The sequence below is a fragment of the Ambystoma mexicanum genome, chromosome 1p (genome assembly GCF_040938575.1).
Source record: "Ambystoma mexicanum isolate Mex_15411 chromosome 1p, UKY_AmexF1_1, whole genome shotgun sequence".
Taxonomy (NCBI): domain Eukaryota; kingdom Metazoa; phylum Chordata; class Amphibia; order Caudata; family Ambystomatidae; genus Ambystoma; species Ambystoma mexicanum.
Genome location: NC_090921.1, coordinates 36,370,353 through 36,390,060, shown reverse-complemented (window position 1 = coordinate 36,390,060; position 19,708 = coordinate 36,370,353). Strand labels below are relative to the sequence as shown.

At 48.9% G+C, this 19,708-nt stretch overlaps 1 protein-coding gene across 1 annotated transcript in view; it reads left to right on the top strand.

Moving 5' to 3' along the window:
* LOC138565383 (uncharacterized) overlaps window positions 1–19,708 on the top strand; it is a 77,410-nt gene that overhangs the window by 32,422 nt on the left and 25,280 nt on the right. Inside the window, exon 3 of the mRNA XM_069642974.1 lies at window positions 6,705–7,751. Within this exon, the coding sequence (XP_069499075.1) occupies window positions 6,705–7,751 (1,047 nt within the window). The remainder of the gene's footprint in view (window positions 1–6,704; window positions 7,752–19,708) is intronic.

Here is a 19,708-nt window from a genome sequence, read left to right as displayed (position 1 = left end):
ATTTTACTGTGCGCAAGAAAACCTGGGAGTATTGTTGCTGATACATGATCTGTTCATGCTTATCCAGCTCCAAAGCAGGAACAATTCTAAATGTTGGGTGTGTGTCAAACTGTGGGGGCCATGTGCCACCACCTGCTAAGTGATGGGCGGGCCTGGAGAAGAATCATGAAGGGACCCCAGGTTTCCCAGCCCACCTCTAACCTGTGGTGCGCCCACTGAAGTATAAAGACTTGTTTTTCACTTAATTTGCCAAGTCTTTGTATCCACTGACCTTGTGCATAAGGGAATCAATTCCTAACCCAAGGACCAGTGAGAAAACACTGTCTGCGGAGGCCCTCCATCAACAAATATTCAACAGTGCCTTCATCTGAAGGGGGGGGGGTGCGTACATCCCTTTGGTGACTGGTAAAGTCGCAGGGATTCTGCCAGTGAAACCTGGAAGAGGCCGCAACGATCAGTTGCGTGCAATGGAGTGGGCCAGCTGGAGCTGAGGAAACAAATTAAAATGTCAGTAGTTGTTTCCTGCGCAGGCCGCGTATCACAGCTGAAAACATTTGCAGAACTGAGAGGTGGGTTAACGGGGCACAAAAGCCAGCAGCTGTTCCATCCGTGTGAGGTGAGGGTTTTCAGGAAAATAGCAGACGCAGGGCTGGAAAGACAAGCAAGCAGAAAGCTGAGAGCAGAGACTGCAGGGGGATGTTTCAGAAATCAAAGCATCAGTAAGGAATCGAGTGCAGGAGGAGAAATTGAACAAATAGACCTGGAGGGGAGGAGAGAGGGAGAGAGAGAGAGCGCGAAGGAGGCAGAAGAGACCTGGAGGGAAGAGGAGAGAGACTGTTGTGGGATAGATGTGGAAGCAGCTAGAATAGAGAGGAAGGTGTTGGGGAAGTGCAAAGGCATGAACCAAGGCATAGGATCGAGGAGGTGGTGCAGTGAAGCGAGTGCTAGTTGCAGAGAATGGAGAAGATAAAAAAGAACAGAGAACCGAGGCTCCATGAGGAGCAAAGAGAGAACATTTGAGAGGGGTGAAGAGGCAGAATCGCCCATTGGAGTGAAGAGAAGGTGAAGTGCGCCTAATCGTTGCGGTCGTTGAGGGGAGAAAGGGGACTAGGCTAGGAGGGTGAGAAGGGGAATTGCAAGGTTCAGCGAACACCTGTCCAACTGGTGCTAGCAATGACTGTGACGTAATCAGTTTCCAGTGTTGCAGGGTGCATTGCCAAAGCTTCCTGGACCTGGTGAATCCTTGCTAAGTGCGATTCTAGTGTGCAAAGACCTGAAGCAAGTCTGCAACCCATTAGTCTGGAGCCTGGGGAGGGCTACCTAGGGATTACAATGATGGCAGCAGAAATAACCAACCAACCTAAGAAAGAAGTTCCAATTGACTGATTGATGTTTATTTGACAGGGCTGCCGTTGAAGTGAGGGATGGACCATGGCCTGAAAGAGGCTAGATACAACTATTTTTAAGTTCTGAACGTTTTGAAAACCCCTGTTTCCTTTGCCCAGTGTGTCAAACACCGTAGGATTATTTGTGTTACAGTTCTCTGGCCATGAGCAGTCTGGTGATCCTTTGGCAGTGGCAGGTTTTATAGAAAATAGTTTCCTTAATTCAGAAGTGGGGCAGATTTGACCTTGTCCTCATACAGGGTTCCACCTCCAAACCCCCAATTTGGAAGAATGACCAGGAAATGGTAAAGCATGTGCAGAGAAGGCTTCATGACCCTTGCTCTTGTAGCTGTCCTTGCACTCCATAATGGCATTAGAAATACAATACAAACTCTGCAACTCTGCCTTCTGACTTTAACCATCCTTCGTAATTCCACCAAAGTCTTTTCTGTGGAGGCCACACATTCAGGTCCGCACACTGTGTTGACCAGTCGCTAACAAGAGAATTGGTCCAACCTCCTGATATTACTGGGCATCCTCTATTCCCTGGGGGTTTCAGGCAACAAGCCAATATTACTGGGCATCCTCTATTCCCTGGGGGTTTCAGGCAACAAGCCAATATTACTGGGCATCCTCCATTCCCTGGGGGTTTCAGGCAACAAGCCAATATTACTGGGCATCCTCCATTCCCTGGGGGTTTCAGGCAACAAGCCAATATTACTGGGCATCCTCCATTCCCTGGGGGTTTCAGGCAACGTGCCAATATTACTGGGCATCCTCCATTCCTAGGGGGCTTCAGGCAACAAGACAATATTACTGGACATCCTCCATTCCCTGCGGGTTTCAGGCAACAAGCCAATATTACTGGGCATCCTCCATTCCCTGGGGGTTTCAGGCAACAAGCCAATATTACTGGGCATCCTCCATTCCTAGGGGGCTTCAGGCACCAAGCCAATATTACTGGGCATCCTCCATTCCCTGGGGGTTTCAGGCAACAAGCCAATGTTACTGGGCATCCTCCATTCCTAGGGGGCGTCAGGCAACGTGCCAATATTACTGGGCATCCTCCATTCCTAGGGGGCTTCAGGCAACAAGACAATATTACTGGGCATCCTCTATTCCCTGGGGGTTTCAGGCAACAAGCCAATATTACTGGGCATCCTCCATTCCCTGGGGGTTTCAGGCAACAAGCCAATATTACTGGGCATCCTCCATTCCCTGGGGGTTTCAGGCAACAAGCCAATGTTACTGGGCATCCTCCATTCCTAGGGGGCGTCGGGCAACGTGCCAATATTACTGGGCATCCTCCATTCCTAGGGGGCTTCAGGCAACAAGACAATATTACTGGACATCCTCCATTCCCTGGGGGTTTCAGGCAACAAGCCAATATTACTGGGCATCCTCCATTCCCTGGGGGTTTCAGGCAACAAGCCAATATTACTGGGCATCCTCCTTTCCTAGGGGGCTTCAGGCAACAACCAATATTACTGGGCATCCTCCATTCCCTGGGGGTTTCAGGCAACAAGCCAATATTACTGGGCATCCTCCATTCCCTGGGGGTTTCAGGCAACAAGCCAATGTTACTGGGCATCCTCCATTCCCTGGGGGTTTCAGGCAACAAGCCAATGTTACTGGGCATCCTCCATTCCTAGGGGGCTTCAGGCAACGTGCCAATATTACTGGGCATCCTCCATTCCTAGGGGGCTTCAGGCAATAAGCCAATATTACTGGGCATCCTCCATTCCCTGGGGGTTTCAGGCAACAACCAATATTACTGGGCATCCTCCATTCCCTGGGGGTTTCAGGCAACAAGCCAATATTCCCGGGCATCCTCCTTTCCTAGGGGGCTTCAGGCAACAACCAATATTACTGGGCATCCTCCATTCCCTGGGGGTTTCAGGCAAGAAGCCAATATTACTGGGCATCCTCCATTCCCTGGGGGTTTCAGGCAACAAGTCAATGTTACTGGGCATCCTCCATTCCTAGGGGGCTTCAGGCAACGTACCAATATTACTGGGCATCCTCCATTCCTAGGGGGCTTCAGGCAACAAGACAATATTACTGGACATCCTCCATTCCCTGGGGGTTTCAGGCAAGAAGCCAATATTACTGGGCATCCTCCATTCCCTGGGGGTTTCAGGCAACAAGCCAATGTTACTGGGCATCCTCCATTCCTAGGGGGCTTCAGGCAACGTGCCAATATTACTGGGCATCATCCATTCCTAGGGGGCTTCAGGCAACAAGACAATATTACTGGACATCCTCCATTCCCTGGGGGTTTCAGGCAAGAAGCCAATATTACTGGGCATCCTCCATTCCTAGGGGGCTTCAGGCACCAAGCCAATGTTACTGGGCATCCTCCATTCCTAGGGGGCTTCAGGCAACAAACCAATATTACTGGGCATCCTCTATTCCTAGGGGGCTTCAGGCAAGAAGCCAATATTACTGGGCATCCTCCATTCCTAGGGGGCTTCAGGCACCAAGCCAATGTTACTGGGCATCCTCCATTCCTAGGGGGCTTCAGGCAACAAGCCAATATTACTGGGCATCCTCCATTCCTAGGGGGCTTCAGGCACCAAGCCAATGTTACTGGGCATTCTCCATTCCTAGGGGGCTTCAGGCAACAAACCAATATTACTGGGCATCCTCCATTCCCTGGGGGGCTTCAGGCAACAAACCAATATTACTGGGCATCCTCCATTCCTAGGGGGTTTCAGGCACCAAACCAATATTACTGGACATCCTCCATTCCGAGGGGGCTTCAGGCAAGAAGCCAATATTACTGGGCATCCTCCATTCCTAGGGGGCATCAGGCAAGAAGCCAATGTTACTGGGCATCCTCCATTCCTAGAGGGCTTCAGGCAAGAAGCCAATATTACTGGGCATCCTCCATTCCTAGGGGGCTTCAGGCAACAAGCCAATATTACTGGGCATCCTCCATTCCTAGGGGGCTTCAGGCAACGTGCCAATATTACTGGGCATCCTCCATTCCTAGGGGGCTTCAGGCACCAAGCCAATGTTACTGGGCATCCTCCATTCCTAGGGGGCTTCAGGCAACAAGCCAATATTACTGGGCATCCTCCATTCCTAGGGGGCTTCAGGCACCAAGCCAATGTTACTGGGCATTCTCCATTCCTAGGGGGCTTCAGGCAACAAACCAATATTACTGGGCATCCTCCATTCCCTGGGGGGATTCAGGCAACAAACCAATATTACTGGGCATCCTCCATTCCTAGGGGGTTTCAGGCACCAAACCAATGTTACTGGACATCCTCCATTCCGAGGGGGCTTCAGGCAAGAAGCCAATATTACTGGGCATCCTCCATTCCTAGGGGGCATCAGGCAAGAAGCCAATGTTACTGGGCATCCTCCATTCCTAGGGGGCTTCAGGCAAGAAGCCAATATTACTGGGCATCCTCCATTCCTAGGGGGCTTCAGGCAACAAGCCAATATTACTGGGCATCCTCCATTCCTAGGGGGCTTCAGGCAACGTGCCAATATTACTGGGCATCCTCCATTCCTAGGGGGCTTCAGGCACCAAGCCAATGTTACTGGGCATTCTCCATTCCTAGGGGGCTTCAGGCAACGTGCCAATATTACTGGGCATCCTCCATTCCTAGGGGGTTTCAGGCAAGAAGCCAATATTACTGGACATCCTCCATTCCTAGGGGGCATCAGGCAACAACCAATGTTACTGGGCATCCTCCATTTCTAAGGGGCTTCCGGCAAGAAGCCAATATTACTGGGCATCCTCCATTCCTAGGGGGCTTCAGGCACCAAGCCAATGTTACTGGGCATCCTCCATTCCTAGGGGGCTTCAGGCAACAAACCAATATTACTGGGCATCCTCCATTCCTAGGGGGTTTCAGGCAACGTGCCAATATTACTGGGCATCCTCCATTCCTAGGGGGCTTCAGGCAACGTGCCAATATTACTGGGCATCCTCCATTCCTAGGGGGCTTCAGGCAACAAACCAATATTACTGGGCATCCTCCATTCCCTGGGGGGCTTCAGGCACCAAGCCAATGTTACTGGGCATCCTCCATTCCTAGGGGGTTTCAGGCACCAAGCCAATGTTACTGGACATCCTCCATTCCGAGGGGGCTTCAGGCAAGAAGCCAATATTACTGGGCATCCTCCATTCCTAGGGGGCATCAGGCAAGAAGCCAATGTTACTGGGCATCCTCCATTCCTAGGGGGCTTCAGGCAAGAAGCCAATATTACTGGGCATCCTCCATTCCTAGGGGGCTTCAGGCAACGTGCCAATATTACTGGGCATCCTCCATTCCTAGGGGGTTTCAGGCACCAAGCCAATGTTACTGGGCATCCTCCATTCCTAGGGGGCTTCCGGCAAGAAGCCAATATTACTGGGCATCCTCCATTTCTAGGGGGCTTCAGGCAAGAAGCCAATATTACTGGGCATCCTCCATTCCTAGGGGGCTTCAGGCACCAAGCCAATGTTACTGGGCATCCTCCATTCCTAGGGGGTTTCAGGCACCAAGCCAATGTTACTGGGCATCCTCCATTCCTAGGGGGTTTCAGGCACCAAGCCAATGTTACTGGGCATCCTCCATTCCTAGGGGGCTTCCGGCAAGAAGCCAATATTACTGGGCATCCTCCATTTCTAGGGGGCTTCAGGCAAGAAGCCAATATTACTGGGCATCCTCCATTCCTAGGGGGCTTCAGGCACCAAGCCAATGTTACTGGGCATCCTCCATTCCTAGGGGGCTTCAGGCAACGTGCCAATATTACTGGGCATCCTCCATTCCTTGGGGGTTTCAGGCAACGAGTCAAAGCACCTTCTGCAGGTTGCCATGGCATGGACGTTCCTCCTACAGCGGTTATATAATCTACCTATGTTTGCGGTTCTCCACCTGCATGCTGCTTTCAGACAGGACTGCGGCTGATCACCTGCAGCATCCACCTAGTTGGGAAAGTTGGGCTACGCCCGCAGGCGATGTAGGTGCAACACTGTGTGAGTCCATAAATGGGAGCCTTGTTTGTTGATGCTGCAGGTGTCGCTTGCTCCTCCCCTAGCCATGTCCTGGTGGGCGAAGGAGTAGTTTTCATATGTGGCCTTTTGATGGGGAGGTTGCAGTGGCAAGAATAATACAATTGTGAATCCTTGCTCTTGTCAACTCGTATTCTTAGTCTTAGTGTCAGCCGATTTGATGGTGCTGGATAATTGGGCATGGAGTGGGCTGGCTCCCCACCAGGATGTAGATTGGTTTGCTCGAAGCAGCTCCTTGCACTGAATGTGATCTTTCTTATTAGACATCTATTTGCAATAAAGACATTTCTCTTTTTTTGTTTGTTTAGGGACTGCATGCACAAGGCCTGCATTAATAGAAAGGATTAAAGAAGAGACGGCTGAATATTTCCAGGGTTCTGCCAAGCAAACGTTGGTGAACGTGGAGGCAGAGCTACCCGTCACAGACCCCCGAGACTTGGAATTGAAGCTGCCTGTCAGTGACTTGGAGGAGGAAGTGATTATTAAAGAGGAAGAAGAGACAGCTGTTGGAAACTCCCAGGGCTCAGGGAGGCTGGTATTACTCGGAGCCACTACCTCTTATGATAATACAAAGGGCTGCAAAAAGCAGTGCACAGCTGTTGCAACAGTAAAACATGTGGCGCCATCCATGGATTCCCCCAAGGGTTTTGGTGAGATGCTAGTTCTTGGAGCCAATCCGTATATGGAGGAGGAGCCAATTCTAGAATCACATGAGGGTTTGGGTGAGGGGCTATCGATCAGCACCCAACAGATAACACAGGATAATCCAAGTGTAAGGCTCTGCAGTGGTTTGGTGGATGAATCATCTTGCAACGTCCATCAGAGTATGGAAGAGGAGCAGCCATTTGTGAGAACGCTTAATAGTTTAGATGAGGAGTTGTGCAATGAGGGTGGTTTGGAGGACGAACCATCTGTAAAAGCACAACACTGTCCAAAGAAAAGGAGGACAATGCAAAAGCAAGGGGCTGCTGTCGCCTTGGAGGAGGAAGGGGTGAAGTGTAGCAGGCTTCTCAAGGACTTGGGGCAAAAGCCATTTCTAATACCCCAAATACTGCACCTTCACCCATCCCACCATACGCCACTAGAGAAGGCATCTGGCAGAGACCGCCAGGGCTCGGAGCAGTATGCAAGGACTAGTGAAGAAGCAGAGTCATCTGACGAGGGTGCCACTCGCTCTGAGGGAAGAGAAAGTATCAAATATGTGGAGCAGCTGGTTATAGATTACCAGGACGAAGCAACGGAGGAGATTAAAGAAGAGGGACCACCTATTGGTGATCACAAGGACATCGATGCAAACAACTGGACTGAGGCAGAGGCGGGCATGAGTGAAGACAGAAGAGAAAGCTCCTTTGTGGGTGAGCATTTGCAAATAAAGTTGAAGATTCTAAGGCATTGCATGAAGGTGGGTGAAGGTAGTGGGAGCTTGTGGAGGGAACTGATAGAGCAGTTCAAGGCTTGGTTGAGAGGAGGAGAGTGCGATGCCCATGGGGACACTGGACCAGTTTTCCAGCTGGCACCAGACAAGGGAGACTGTTTTGGGAGCGTGAAAAGTGAGATAGGGACAGGTTTATATTCATGGATAGTCATATTTACATATCTCTTGCGGTTACCGTGCTGTTTGGTTTGTCTACTCAATAGTTGAAGCCCCCCCATGAGTAGGGTTTGGTACAGAGAGGATAGGAGGCGTGGTGTGATGTTGAGCATTTGCTTGATGGTGTGTGTCATAACCTGGGTGTTTAGCCAATTGCTGTGCTGAGGCTTTGTCATTTGTAACCAAGTGTGCAATGGGTCGCTGAACATTTGCATGAGGGGTACGCCTGTACTTCTAGAGTACATCATGATTACGACAGCCATGCCTCTCCTGTGGTTCTACCTATTTTTGCAGATGTGTTATATTTAAAGGGTAATGGTGCCTTCAGCAAGGTTCCAGCCTTTTCACCTCCTAGTTCAGGCTTTGAATTAATTTCTACATCATTTAAGACAAGAGTGCACATGTTCAGCACTTCAGGGGTTAATGAGGCATGTCTGAGGCCCATGTTCTCTAACATATATTTGTTTTTATTGGCATTTTCCACAAAACAACTTCCCCTTCCTCCCCCACCCTATTCCAACCGTAGCTCCGTTTCTCCATCCATTAACCAAATGTTGTATTTTCTTTTATTCTCCACCGTCCTCCATCCTGTGCCCAACTCCCCCCTCACCCCCAAACCTTCCTGTCTCTCATTTGACGATCGGCTGTGGGTTGAGGCTTTGCCTTATCCATTGTCCAAGGACTCATAAGTCCATGCCAGCTTGAGTCCCATGAAGTTCTGGTGGTCGAAACACCCCCAAATGTTTCCTCTTCCTCGGGCACCATGCACTCCTAGCGTCCCATTGGAGGAACTTCAGTATCACGTCCCATTCCATGTGGAAGCGTTGGTGTTCCCCCTGGAGGGAGTAAGTAACCCACTCTGTGCTACTAAACCCCATACATTTCCCATCCAATCCTGCACTGTGGGAGGTTCCTTTCTTTTGCCATATCTGGGCTGCGACCAGGGCCCCGCCATCACTAGGATCACGTACACTTCCCTTTGTGACTTTGTTTGTATTTCCTCCAGAATCCCTCCCAATCCCAAGATAGCCATTCCTCTAAATCCCACTACTTGTACCCAAAAGATCTCTTCCAGTGTTGATTCGATCCCTGCCCAATATGGACGGATGGACGGACACTCCCACCAAATGTGTTTCCACATCCTGCTTCCCCACATTCCCTCCAACACCTGTCCGAGACTGCCTTATAGAACCTGTGTAGCCTCTCTGGGGTCAAATGCCACTGGACCATCATCTTCCATTTTTCTTGTATCTGGATTGCCCTTGTTAACTTGGGAATTCGTGCCCATAGAGTGGCCCACTGCTCCCTCTCTAACGTTTGCCCCACCGTTATCTCCCATCTCTCCATGTATCTCCTATTTCCTGGTTCCTCTCTCTCTTTATTGATGCCATAGATTGCCCCGACAATGGGCCTGATTCATGGAAGTGTTTTATCATGGCACAATCCCATAGGAAAACATTCCATGAATCAGGCCCAATGTGTTTATCCTCTGCTTCCGTTGAGACATATTTTTCAAAGGGGTTTAGCTAATGGCGGCCCTCTTAAGGGTGGAGCAACCAGTGTCTCAATTGGAGATAACGGAATCTCTCTCCTTCTATTAGGTCAAGATCCTGTCTACACTGGTTGAAGGATTTCAATTCTTGCTCATAGAACATGTCCCTCAGCATTCTGCACCTCCCCCCTCTTGCCACTTGTCAAACTCTCTGCCCCTCATACCCGGTGTAAATTGGGGATTCCTAATCAAAGGTGTTAGTGGAGAAGGGAAGGTGGTCAATCTCGCCAGTCTCACTGATTCATTCCATGATTCTCCTACTAGCGCCCATATATCGATGCTAAACATGCTTTTTGGTTTGTCTTCCTTCTGATGCCATAGGACCTCCTCTAACGGGGCCCCTGCCACTGCCCTGTTCATGGTTCTCCACACCTTAGCCCGATCTTCCCTAAACCAATCTTTAATCACCCTAACCTGTGCAGTGCGGTAGTATGCTCTAAAGTCAGGTTCACACAGGCCTCCTTTGCTCCTAAGGGTTCTCATGACCTGTCTTGATACCCAAGGGTTTTTGTGGTTCTAGATGAATGCCCCCATTTGTTTTTGCAGAGCCCAGAAGTAAGTGTTGGATACCCTTATTGGGAGCAACTTCGGAAGGATAACCGTTTTCAAGACATTGACCCTCCCCTACCATGATATCGAAAAAAGGGACCCTAGTCAGATGGCATCTTTTGAATTTTCTCTAAGTGGGGTGGATAATCGATGGCAAATGAGGTGTCTAAGTTGCCGGTGATCCTTACACCTAGTATGTTATGGCTTTATTCACCCATCTATAAGGAAGGGGTTTCTGCAGAGCCTTGACTTTTTCAGACAGGACCGTCTGGTTCAAAACCTATTTGTGGACTTTTATTTTTAAACCTGCCACCACCAAAATTGTTGCAATACCGGGCCCGCCATCCCCAAGGTCTTCTCTGGGTCCGTAATCATTAATAATAAGTTGTCCGCAAATGCTGCGACTTTGTGTTCTACCCTGCACCCCCACCCCCCCAAGGGGATCCCTTTAATTTCTCTAGTGAACCCAATAGTGGCGAGGAGGGGCTCAAGATGGATAGCATAGAGCAACGGGGAAAGAGGACACTGACCTTTCGGGACATATTTCTTTTTAATGATTGTGCATACATCTATGCTGCTCTCAGTGTGAGAGTGTATATTGATGAGCTCTCTGGTGTGTGGTCAGTGTGAGTGTATGGTGATGAGCTCTCTAAGATGTGATGAGCTGTCTATGTTGTGGTCAGTGTGAGATCAGATGTTGGTAAACTCTATAGGGCGTGCTCTATGTGTGAGTGTATGTTGATGAGCTCTCTAGGATGTGATGAGCTCTCTAGGGTGTGGTCAGTGGGAGATCAGATGTCGGTAAACTCTATAGGGCGTGCTCTGTGTGATTGTATGTTGATGAGCTCTCTAGGATGTGATGAGCTCTCTAGGGTGTGGTCAGTGGGAGATCAGATGTTGGTAAACTCTATAGGGCGTGCTCTATGTGTGAGTGTATGTTGATGAGCTCCCTAGGATGTGATGAGCTCTCTAGGGTGTGGTCAGTGGGAGATCAGATGTCGGTAAGCTCTATAGGGCGTGCTCTGTGTGAGTGTATGTTGGTGGCCGGAGTAGTCCCATTTGTGGGTGCTTCACAACGTCATCATATAGTAGTGAATGCATCATGCCAGATGATGGTGGGGAAGGAGTTGGAAACCGTGCTTGGGGCATCGATAAGCTTACTGCTTCAGTAAGGACAGTATTTACAGCTCTTCAGAGAGATGCAATCTACTGGTGACCGTGGTTGGGGTAATTCGGGAGGCCTTGAGTCGGGGTGAGAAGGTGCTATTGATAGATTCCGTAAGTTGGTGTGGTGGGAGGGGTGTATGGATGTAGTGAAAGAAAAGAAGATGAATGAATAGGAATAGTTTTGCTTGGATGACAACACTACACAAAGGTGTTTTCCAGAGGTGGCTCAGGATAGTGGGAGGTTTCAAGGGCACTCGTAATAAAGTTCACAACCTGTTTGAGAGGAGCAGAGTGTGATGCCCATAGGGAGGCTGGAGCAATCGTCCAACCTGCCATGGAGTGTTTTATTTGGACTTAAAGGTAATAAGGGGACGTCATTTGGGATTGTGAATGCTGTTACGCTTGGCAGCTGGAGGAGTGGCAGTCTTAAAGTTATAGATTACTGTCATAGAGTATCCCCAGATTGTACGACTTGAGGTGTGGGGTCAGGAGGAAAGGGGAATGTGGGTTTCGCATTCGAGGCCGCTGTAGGATCAATTTAGTCATAGTTGGGCAACAGACAATATTGCTACACCCAGTGTTGGTGAGTAGAAACACAGTAATGTCAGAGGATAACTTGGGCGGAGGCGACACTGGTGGGGACGGAATGTGAAGGAGGGAGAAGGTAAAGATTATTTGAGTATCCTAGTATGAGAAATCAAAGGACAAGATGCGTTTGCTGAGGGACTAGAGGTTTTAGAGGAGGGGACCACTGACTGAGGTTATGCCCTGAAATCGAACATGTGGAGGCTGCTGAAGGTGGAAGGGAGGTGCGAGAAACCTGAAGGTGTCTCACCCGCTAGTCCCCAGGGATCTGCAATCTAGGTGGCCAGGACACGCCATGGCTTTTGGAACCAGTTCCTGGGGGTGGACCAGTGCGGGACGATCATCTGGGTGAGGGGTCTTCTAGGAGTGGGACACCGGATGGCGCACGCGGTATCCCCTTCCCTGTTACGGCTTTATCCCATCCTACCAGGATACTTAGAAACTCTACTCTACTTCCCCCCCCCCCCTTCTTTCATAACACAACCACTTTCTCATGGACAGCTCACTATGAGAGAAAACGGACTAACACCCTAGCCGCATACCTGACCTGTCCGGCCAGGCAATTACTGACCATCACGCACACCTGACTTCCATTACACTTCCCCCCACGGATAAAAGGCAGAGCACGAGAGCACCCTTTAAGCGAGGCAAAGCACACAAGGAAACCGCAGTTCCAAGATGGCAGTTTAACACGAGGAGAAAGACGGCGAAACAGAAGGGGATCGCAAGGGGGTAAGTGCCCTTGACCTTTTCAACAAGGAACTGTTACTTTCACGAAACCTCGAATACAATGCATACGACCAGGAAACCAGGCTGAAGAATACTGCATTGTGTGTCGGAGGTACCCGGGGCCCTCCCGCTTCGATAATGAAGGTGGGGAGAATCGCCTGCTGCCATGTTTTGTCCTTGGCCCCTGCAACGAAGCAGCGCCAGTGAAATCAACACAGCCGGTGAGTTGGGGAGACCGAAAACAGACCGGTCTGTTGAAGCCAAGGTTGCAAGCTGCATCATTGTATGGTGAGCACTGAAGCGAACAGTGTATGAAACACATGTGATAACCAACGTGAGTACAATTGAACAGCAGATGAGTGATTGAACTTTGAAACCAAGATACAATACCTTTTACAGAGTGGTCCGTCACCGCGTGCTTGCCCATTCGAAGGTTTCTATAAGGTATCCAACTGAGAGTTGGCAAAAGTGAAAGAGTGGTAAAGAACTGTGCATCGAAGTGGTCTTGCAACGGGTCAAGTAAAATCCTGTGCACAATCGAAAGTCTTCGATGTTGATAGAGTAAAGAAAGTTGATGACTAAGTAGATAAAGTTGGTCCGAGCCCGAATGAGGGAGATCAATTGAAAGTTTTTGGTTAAAGCAAGTTTGTGTTAGTGAATTAAAATTGGTCCGAGCCCAGCGGAGGGAGACTAATTGAACATTGTGTTGAAACTGATCTGAGCCCGGCTGAGGAAGGGGTCCGGGGGTGAACCGTGAATCACCCGATAAATTGGATACATGGAAATTCTACGAGCATTGTGTTAAAGAGGATCTGAGCTGGGCTGAGGGGGATCCGCGGTGAATAGTGTATCACCTGAGAAATTGAGTATGTGTGAAATCCTGAGAGGAAAATAACGTATTGTTTGTTTGTCGCATAAGGCCCTCTGAAAGAAGAGACTTTGAAAGGCAAATAGACTTGGACACAGAAGGCCCTGATGCTAATGTTTGAACTGCACCCTCGTGCTGAAGAAGCCAGAGACTGTGCCAAGCTCGAGTGTGCTGCCTTGTCCCGTGTTGAAAACGTGGGGAAGGGAGGCCAACGGCCTGAATATCCTGACGTATCATTTCTTGACCACTTCTTTCTTTTACATAACATTGTTTCCCACACTATTTGTATTTAGCAGCAATAGGTTAATTGGTATTGGCCCTTTTATTTTGACAAGACACCACTAGGACTGCGTTATTATTATTTGATGGCCCTAGCTTGCTCCCATCTTTAGATTTAGGATTAGATAGACATTTTACAAACCTTTTTAGTTCTCTAAACACCCTTTAACTGTAGCCACTTGTGTCTGTCTTACTGTTGATCCCATGCCTTCTTTACAGATGATCAACTTAGACAATGGGGTAGAGCGTCAAGCAGACTGATTATCGATGACCGACAGCAGTGGTGAACCAATGTTGGAGATATGAATGGGTTTTGTGCAGTGTCTGCCAGGGGGGCAGTCAGTTGACTTCTGGCTACTGAGTATTGTGATTAAAGTTTGAATTAGATGGGTCATTCATTGGCGGTACCTGGGGTAGCGGTGGGTTTCTTCTCAATTAATATTGCAGTGACCACCATGAACATTTTGGGGATGTACTATAGGACAGAGAAGAGTTGACTGGGAGAGACATTGTGGTGTGTTGGAAGCCTGAAAGTGAGGAGGTAGTAGTGGTTCTATAAACAAGGGAAAGGGAGGACAGTCAGGGTGTCCCGAATATTGGAGAAGTGTAGCTGCATTGTCAGATGAGTGAGAAAGGGAAAGCGGATGTAAGACTAAATTATATTTAGTGTAGTAGCAACTTCTTGCATAGTCTGGTACAGTAATGAGATGATGGAGACACTGGATGGGGGAGAGGATTTTCCACCCGCGCAGATGCACTGCTGTCCTGTGCTGTTGGATGGCCGGTGAGATCCATGGTTGAGCACGTAGGAAAGAGAGAGAAGGAGCAAGTGCTGAATTAAACTCGGTGCCAAGCCAGTGAATTCAAGTGGTGATTAGGGAGCTTGAATCGGTGGCATGACCTGGTCTAGGTAGAGGGGTTTGAAAAGTCACTCGCCCCTCAATTCTCCTCATACATAGAGCACATCATTTCATACTTGGCAGGAGTCAATCCTCACTAGCTTCTTTCCTTCTTCTTTTCTTTCTCTGGCATATACAAGGTAATAATTGGAGAGGATGTATGGTTCTATTTTGATATTCTCCATTTGGTGCAGTGAAGGGCATACATGAATCTATTCTTGTGTATACTTTATGGGCATGCGAGTAAAAAGTGGAATCTGTGATGTCTGGGTTGAAATGTATCCAAACTTCATTCAGATCTATCTCAATGATTTTGTTTACCGCTTCCTTAGTTGCCCCCATTGTATGTTCTCTAAACCGTGCCTGAGTGGTCCAGTGTTGGTGCCGTCAAGGAGTTTCCTCCCATCGTCATCTCGGCGGTTGCCTCTTTCAAGTCTTGCCTAGGAATGGGCTCTGATTTGTGATGGGCGCCTATACTATCACCAAAGGGAGGTGACTATTGGCCAGGCTCCCGTTAGTTCTAATGCATGAATCATTCCTGTCATGTCTGGTCTTATCGGTCGTAAATGATGCGTGGCCTTTGATCAGGGTAGCCTTGCCTGCCTCTTTGCTCGTCTGAGGCCTGTATAATCCTGTGGATACATGCTGTTTCTATCCATAAGTTAAGAGCATAGATCTCTTGCTGGCTGAATGTAGCCCCCATATACTGAGTAAGAGTTGACCCATTTAAAAAGAGCGTATGACAGTGTATAAAAGCTGCTCCTTGGACGGTGCACAGACTAAAGTGCAAGGAGCATTTCTGGACCATGTGCGGGGCAGAGTAAGGAGTTGGGCACAGTGTTGGGTGGTTCACAGTTGCTTTTATTTAAATAATAGAAGAGGTGGAACAATGCCTCATCAGCCCTATCTCTTTGGGGGGCTTCCCTGCCTCCACAAAACCAACTAATGAGACGGGTGTTGTCACAATGTCCAAAATTAATATACACAGTCCTGTGTCAAAACCTATTCTTTAGTAGTTCCTGCCAAATCCACTCGGACGTGGACGAGTGAGAGTAATAGTTTTACTAACTGTTATCCCCAGAATCAAGACGAATAGCCAATTTCCATTTGTGTAATAACTCTTTATGGATAAATGTGTTGTGCTCAGATTACAACTGTTTCTCTATTCGGCCGTAGACCAAAAAAAGGTTATTTCAAAATAGTTAGGGCCTCATTGCACGGTAGGCGGTAAGGGTACCGGTAAATCCTTACTGCCTTACTACGAGGTCCCTTTGCGTGTTGGGGAATTTAACGCCTGCTTTTTGCAGGCGTTAAAAACCAACCCGCAAAGGGACCAGGGAGCTAATTACGGTCCCGCAATTTGCGGCACCGTAATTGGCGCCTTCCCCATTCCCATAGAGCCCTATGGGGCAAAAATGGGAATGGGGAAGGGCATTGGGGGAAGGGGGAATTACCGCCCCACCAACCTTGGAATAGGGCGATAATTCCCCTTTCCACCAAGGCGGTGCCGGTATTTTACCGGCATGGACCAAGGTGCTAATAGCACCTTGGTCCACCGCCATCCGTGTAATGAGGCCCTTAGTCTGGTAGGCTGGTTTCTTTTTCTCAACGCTACCACCTTTGCTCAGGGTAGACTTTAACAACAGGGAGGCTGGCTACTGCAATATTGTCCCCTTTCCACCAATTTATTGTCACATCCCACTCTTCCCAGCTGATAGCTTACTGGTAGCTCCTGCTGTACGTTTACCTGGTATCAGCCAAGTGGTCCGGGGTCCCCACAAGTACCGTTATGCTCTCCCTGGACTTCTGCCGCCAACCCCAGTTTGTGAAGTTGGTATTCCTTGGGTCTTCTGCTCGGTTCCACCAGGGAGTTGGCGGTGACACCTCTGCCAGGCGGGAGGTTTATTTTCTTCATTCTCTGTATCAGGCGTTCAGTGCCCGCTGACAGACCCACAGGCTTTGGATGCTAGTGGGTATTGTATCCTGTTCTGGCTTCCTTCCTCCCGCTCGTTCTTCTCTGTGTATGCTCCCCTCCCGTTTCACAGGTGATTATCTGTTTACGGGCTCGGTTGGCCATCTAGGCAGGCCGATTGCCTGATCCAGCACACCGCAATCCTGCTCGACTGTGGTTTCCCAACGCACTGGCTGCATGCACGTTCGAGCTCAACTGCAGCATTTTCACATCTTGATTGGGCCCCGGTGAGATGTCGGTGATACCACTGTGTAAAGTCCTGGTTTCTGCCTGCACTTGGACTTCCACAGCGATGTGCTGCTGGTCTCCCGTATTGTGAAGTGGTTTTTGTCTTTTTTCCGCTTTTTCTCTGCGGCACGATTCTCCTTTGCCTTTCCACATCTCCAATCACTGCTTTTTCTTCATCATTTTCTTTCACTCATTTCTTGCCTGCTCCAACAACTTTCCTTCTCGCCTCGCAATCAACTGCTGTCACTGCCACTGCTACCTCTACTATCACTACAACGCTGTGTTTTGGGGCCTTTCTCTCTTTTATTGATGGGTCCATTGTTAAACACAAAGAAAGGACTGCATTGTTCTATATAGTTCTGAGCTGCCTTCTGTAGGTTCCTCGTCGCAGTATGCACAGCACTAGTAACTGATGTCGTTTTAGTTAAACCCCTTGAGGGACGTAGTCGGTGAGTTTATAAGTTGAAGTTTTGTTTATCTGGAGTAAAAAGGGGGCGTAACCCTTGGTTTGGTCAGATACACTTCCGCTCAACTCTGTGGATTCTCCTTCTAAGGAATAAGAGGGTTTCTTTGATTGTTTCCAAATGGGGTTTGTTTGTCAGTAGAGAATGTATACACCCCGGGAGTTTTCTTTCCCAGTTCGACTTGTGTTACTTGTGAGACCCATTGTAGGAATTTAGGGAACTTCTGTTCCAGTGATTAATGGGACTTGCAATTTGGGAATGATGGTGGTAGTTATCCACACTTCTATTCTCAGAATAGATATACAGAGCTCATCCACCGAGTACTCACGGGGGCTCCCATATACAGACTTCTCTTTTGCTCATCATCTTCTGAACAGACCTCGCCTCCAAATTGTCTACATAATCCACATCTCGCACCACAGTCGGCCACCAAGCGGACTTGTGTGAGATATATATATTGTGTTATTGATTTCTTATTTTAGTGCTCACATTTACATGCAGTCTTGTATCGCTCTACTTGACTCAGATATTCACCAGGTAAACCCTCAGTTGTTCATTTAGGTCCTAACACATCGACAACTTCTCCAACATAAAATCCTTCTCCTTTAAAGGCGGGGCTCCAAAAAAAGGCTTGGAAGTGGGAGTAAAATTATTTCTTAAGGAGTGTGGCAAACTCTTTTGACACTGGGCCTCATTCCGAGTAGGGCGGTAAGGGATACCGGGCACCGTTAAGGAGACCGGTGCTGGTATTCCCTTACTGCCCTACTACGAGGTCCCTTAGCGGGTCCCTCCTTTAACGCCTGGTCTGACCAGGCATTATGGACGTGACCCGTTAAGGGACTTCAGAGCTAATAACGGTACCGCAATTTGCTCCTTCCCTTTTCCCATTGAGCCCTATGGGGGCTCAAATGGGAATGGGGAATGGCTTTTTCAATGGGGATTTACCGGTCCCGCAAATGTCGGACTACACTGATAAGTCCTCATTGAACCAAGTCTGATTCGGTACCGGTATGGGAGGTAGTCATGGCGCAAATAGCGCCATGACTACCACCATACTCGGAATGAGGCCCACTGAGTGGATGACAAAAAGGCTCAGGTGCTTCTCCAGGAGTGCAGACAGTGAACCAGGGGTGGTATAGGTAGGACGTTTGGTCACCCTCGCTTCGTTCCTGTCCCACGGCAGTTACATTGTGTCAACTAGGAGTGGGAGGTCTCTTTAAAGGGCGCATGCCCTACCCCTGCCAAAGGCAGTCTGGGTTGAGCCTTTTAAGAACAGGCAATCGCAGCCCCTCACCATCCCGTGACAAGTGCCCAGGCTTTGGGGGAGGTACAGGGCTATACAAATCCGGATGCCATCTCACTGTGTGGGCTTTTGGAGTAGAAGCTGGAGAAATTGGCGTGTATAAAAGAGTTCATTTGGAGGCGAGGACAAAAGACTGAGGAAGAGTCGCTAGGCTAGGGGAGAGATTCCGATGGCTGGACCGTATGTGAACCTTAGCGCTGGAGAAGAGGATCCAGGAGACCAATTCAAGGAGCGCAAAAGAGGTTATACTATTGATGAGGATGGTGACATGGGAGTGATGAGGTGCCCAAAGGAATGAAGAAGGCGAGAGAAAGATGCAACCATTGGAAAGCATTGAGAACATTGCATACATGATTGAAGGTGTGTGTTTCTATATGACACAATGGGCCTCATTACGACCCAGGCGGAAAACCATGGTGCTAATAGCACCATGGTCCATGCCGGTAATTTACCGACTCTGCTATGGAGAAAGGGGGAATTACCACCCCATTACAAGGTTTGCGGGGCGGTAATTCCCCCTTCCTCCATGGCCCTTCCCCATTTTTGCGCCATAGGGCATAATGGGAATGGGGAAAGCGGTAATTACGGTACCACAAATTGCGGTACTGTAATTAGCACCAAGGTCCCTTTGCGGGTCCATTCCTTAATGGCTGGTAAAACCAGCCGTTAAGGTGGGAACTCGCAAAGGGACCTCGTAATCAGGCGCTAAGGGATTACCGGTAATCCCTTACCGCCAGGGTCGTAATGAGGCCCAATATGATTTAAAGTACCCTTCATGTGTCTTAAGCTGTATGTGTTGGGGATGTACATGTCGGGCAGGTATGTCTGTATGGCACGCATTGGCATGGGGAGTCAAAAGTAGTTCCTGATATCTGTTGTTAGGTTAACGATGATCTTCTAAGCTACACGCAGGAGCTAATTAGCTCCCGGCATTTTTGAAGATGTGCGTCATATTTCACTGCCAGGGAATTATAAGCAGTCGCTAAACCACTGGTACCAAACCCGCTAAGGCTCTGGCTGATCACGCGCCCTTCTTTCCAGTACTCAATAATTATAGGGCTTCAGCCCAGCCCCTCCCCCGCAAGGTTGAGAATCTGTGCCTACACCCTGTGAGAATTACTTCTGT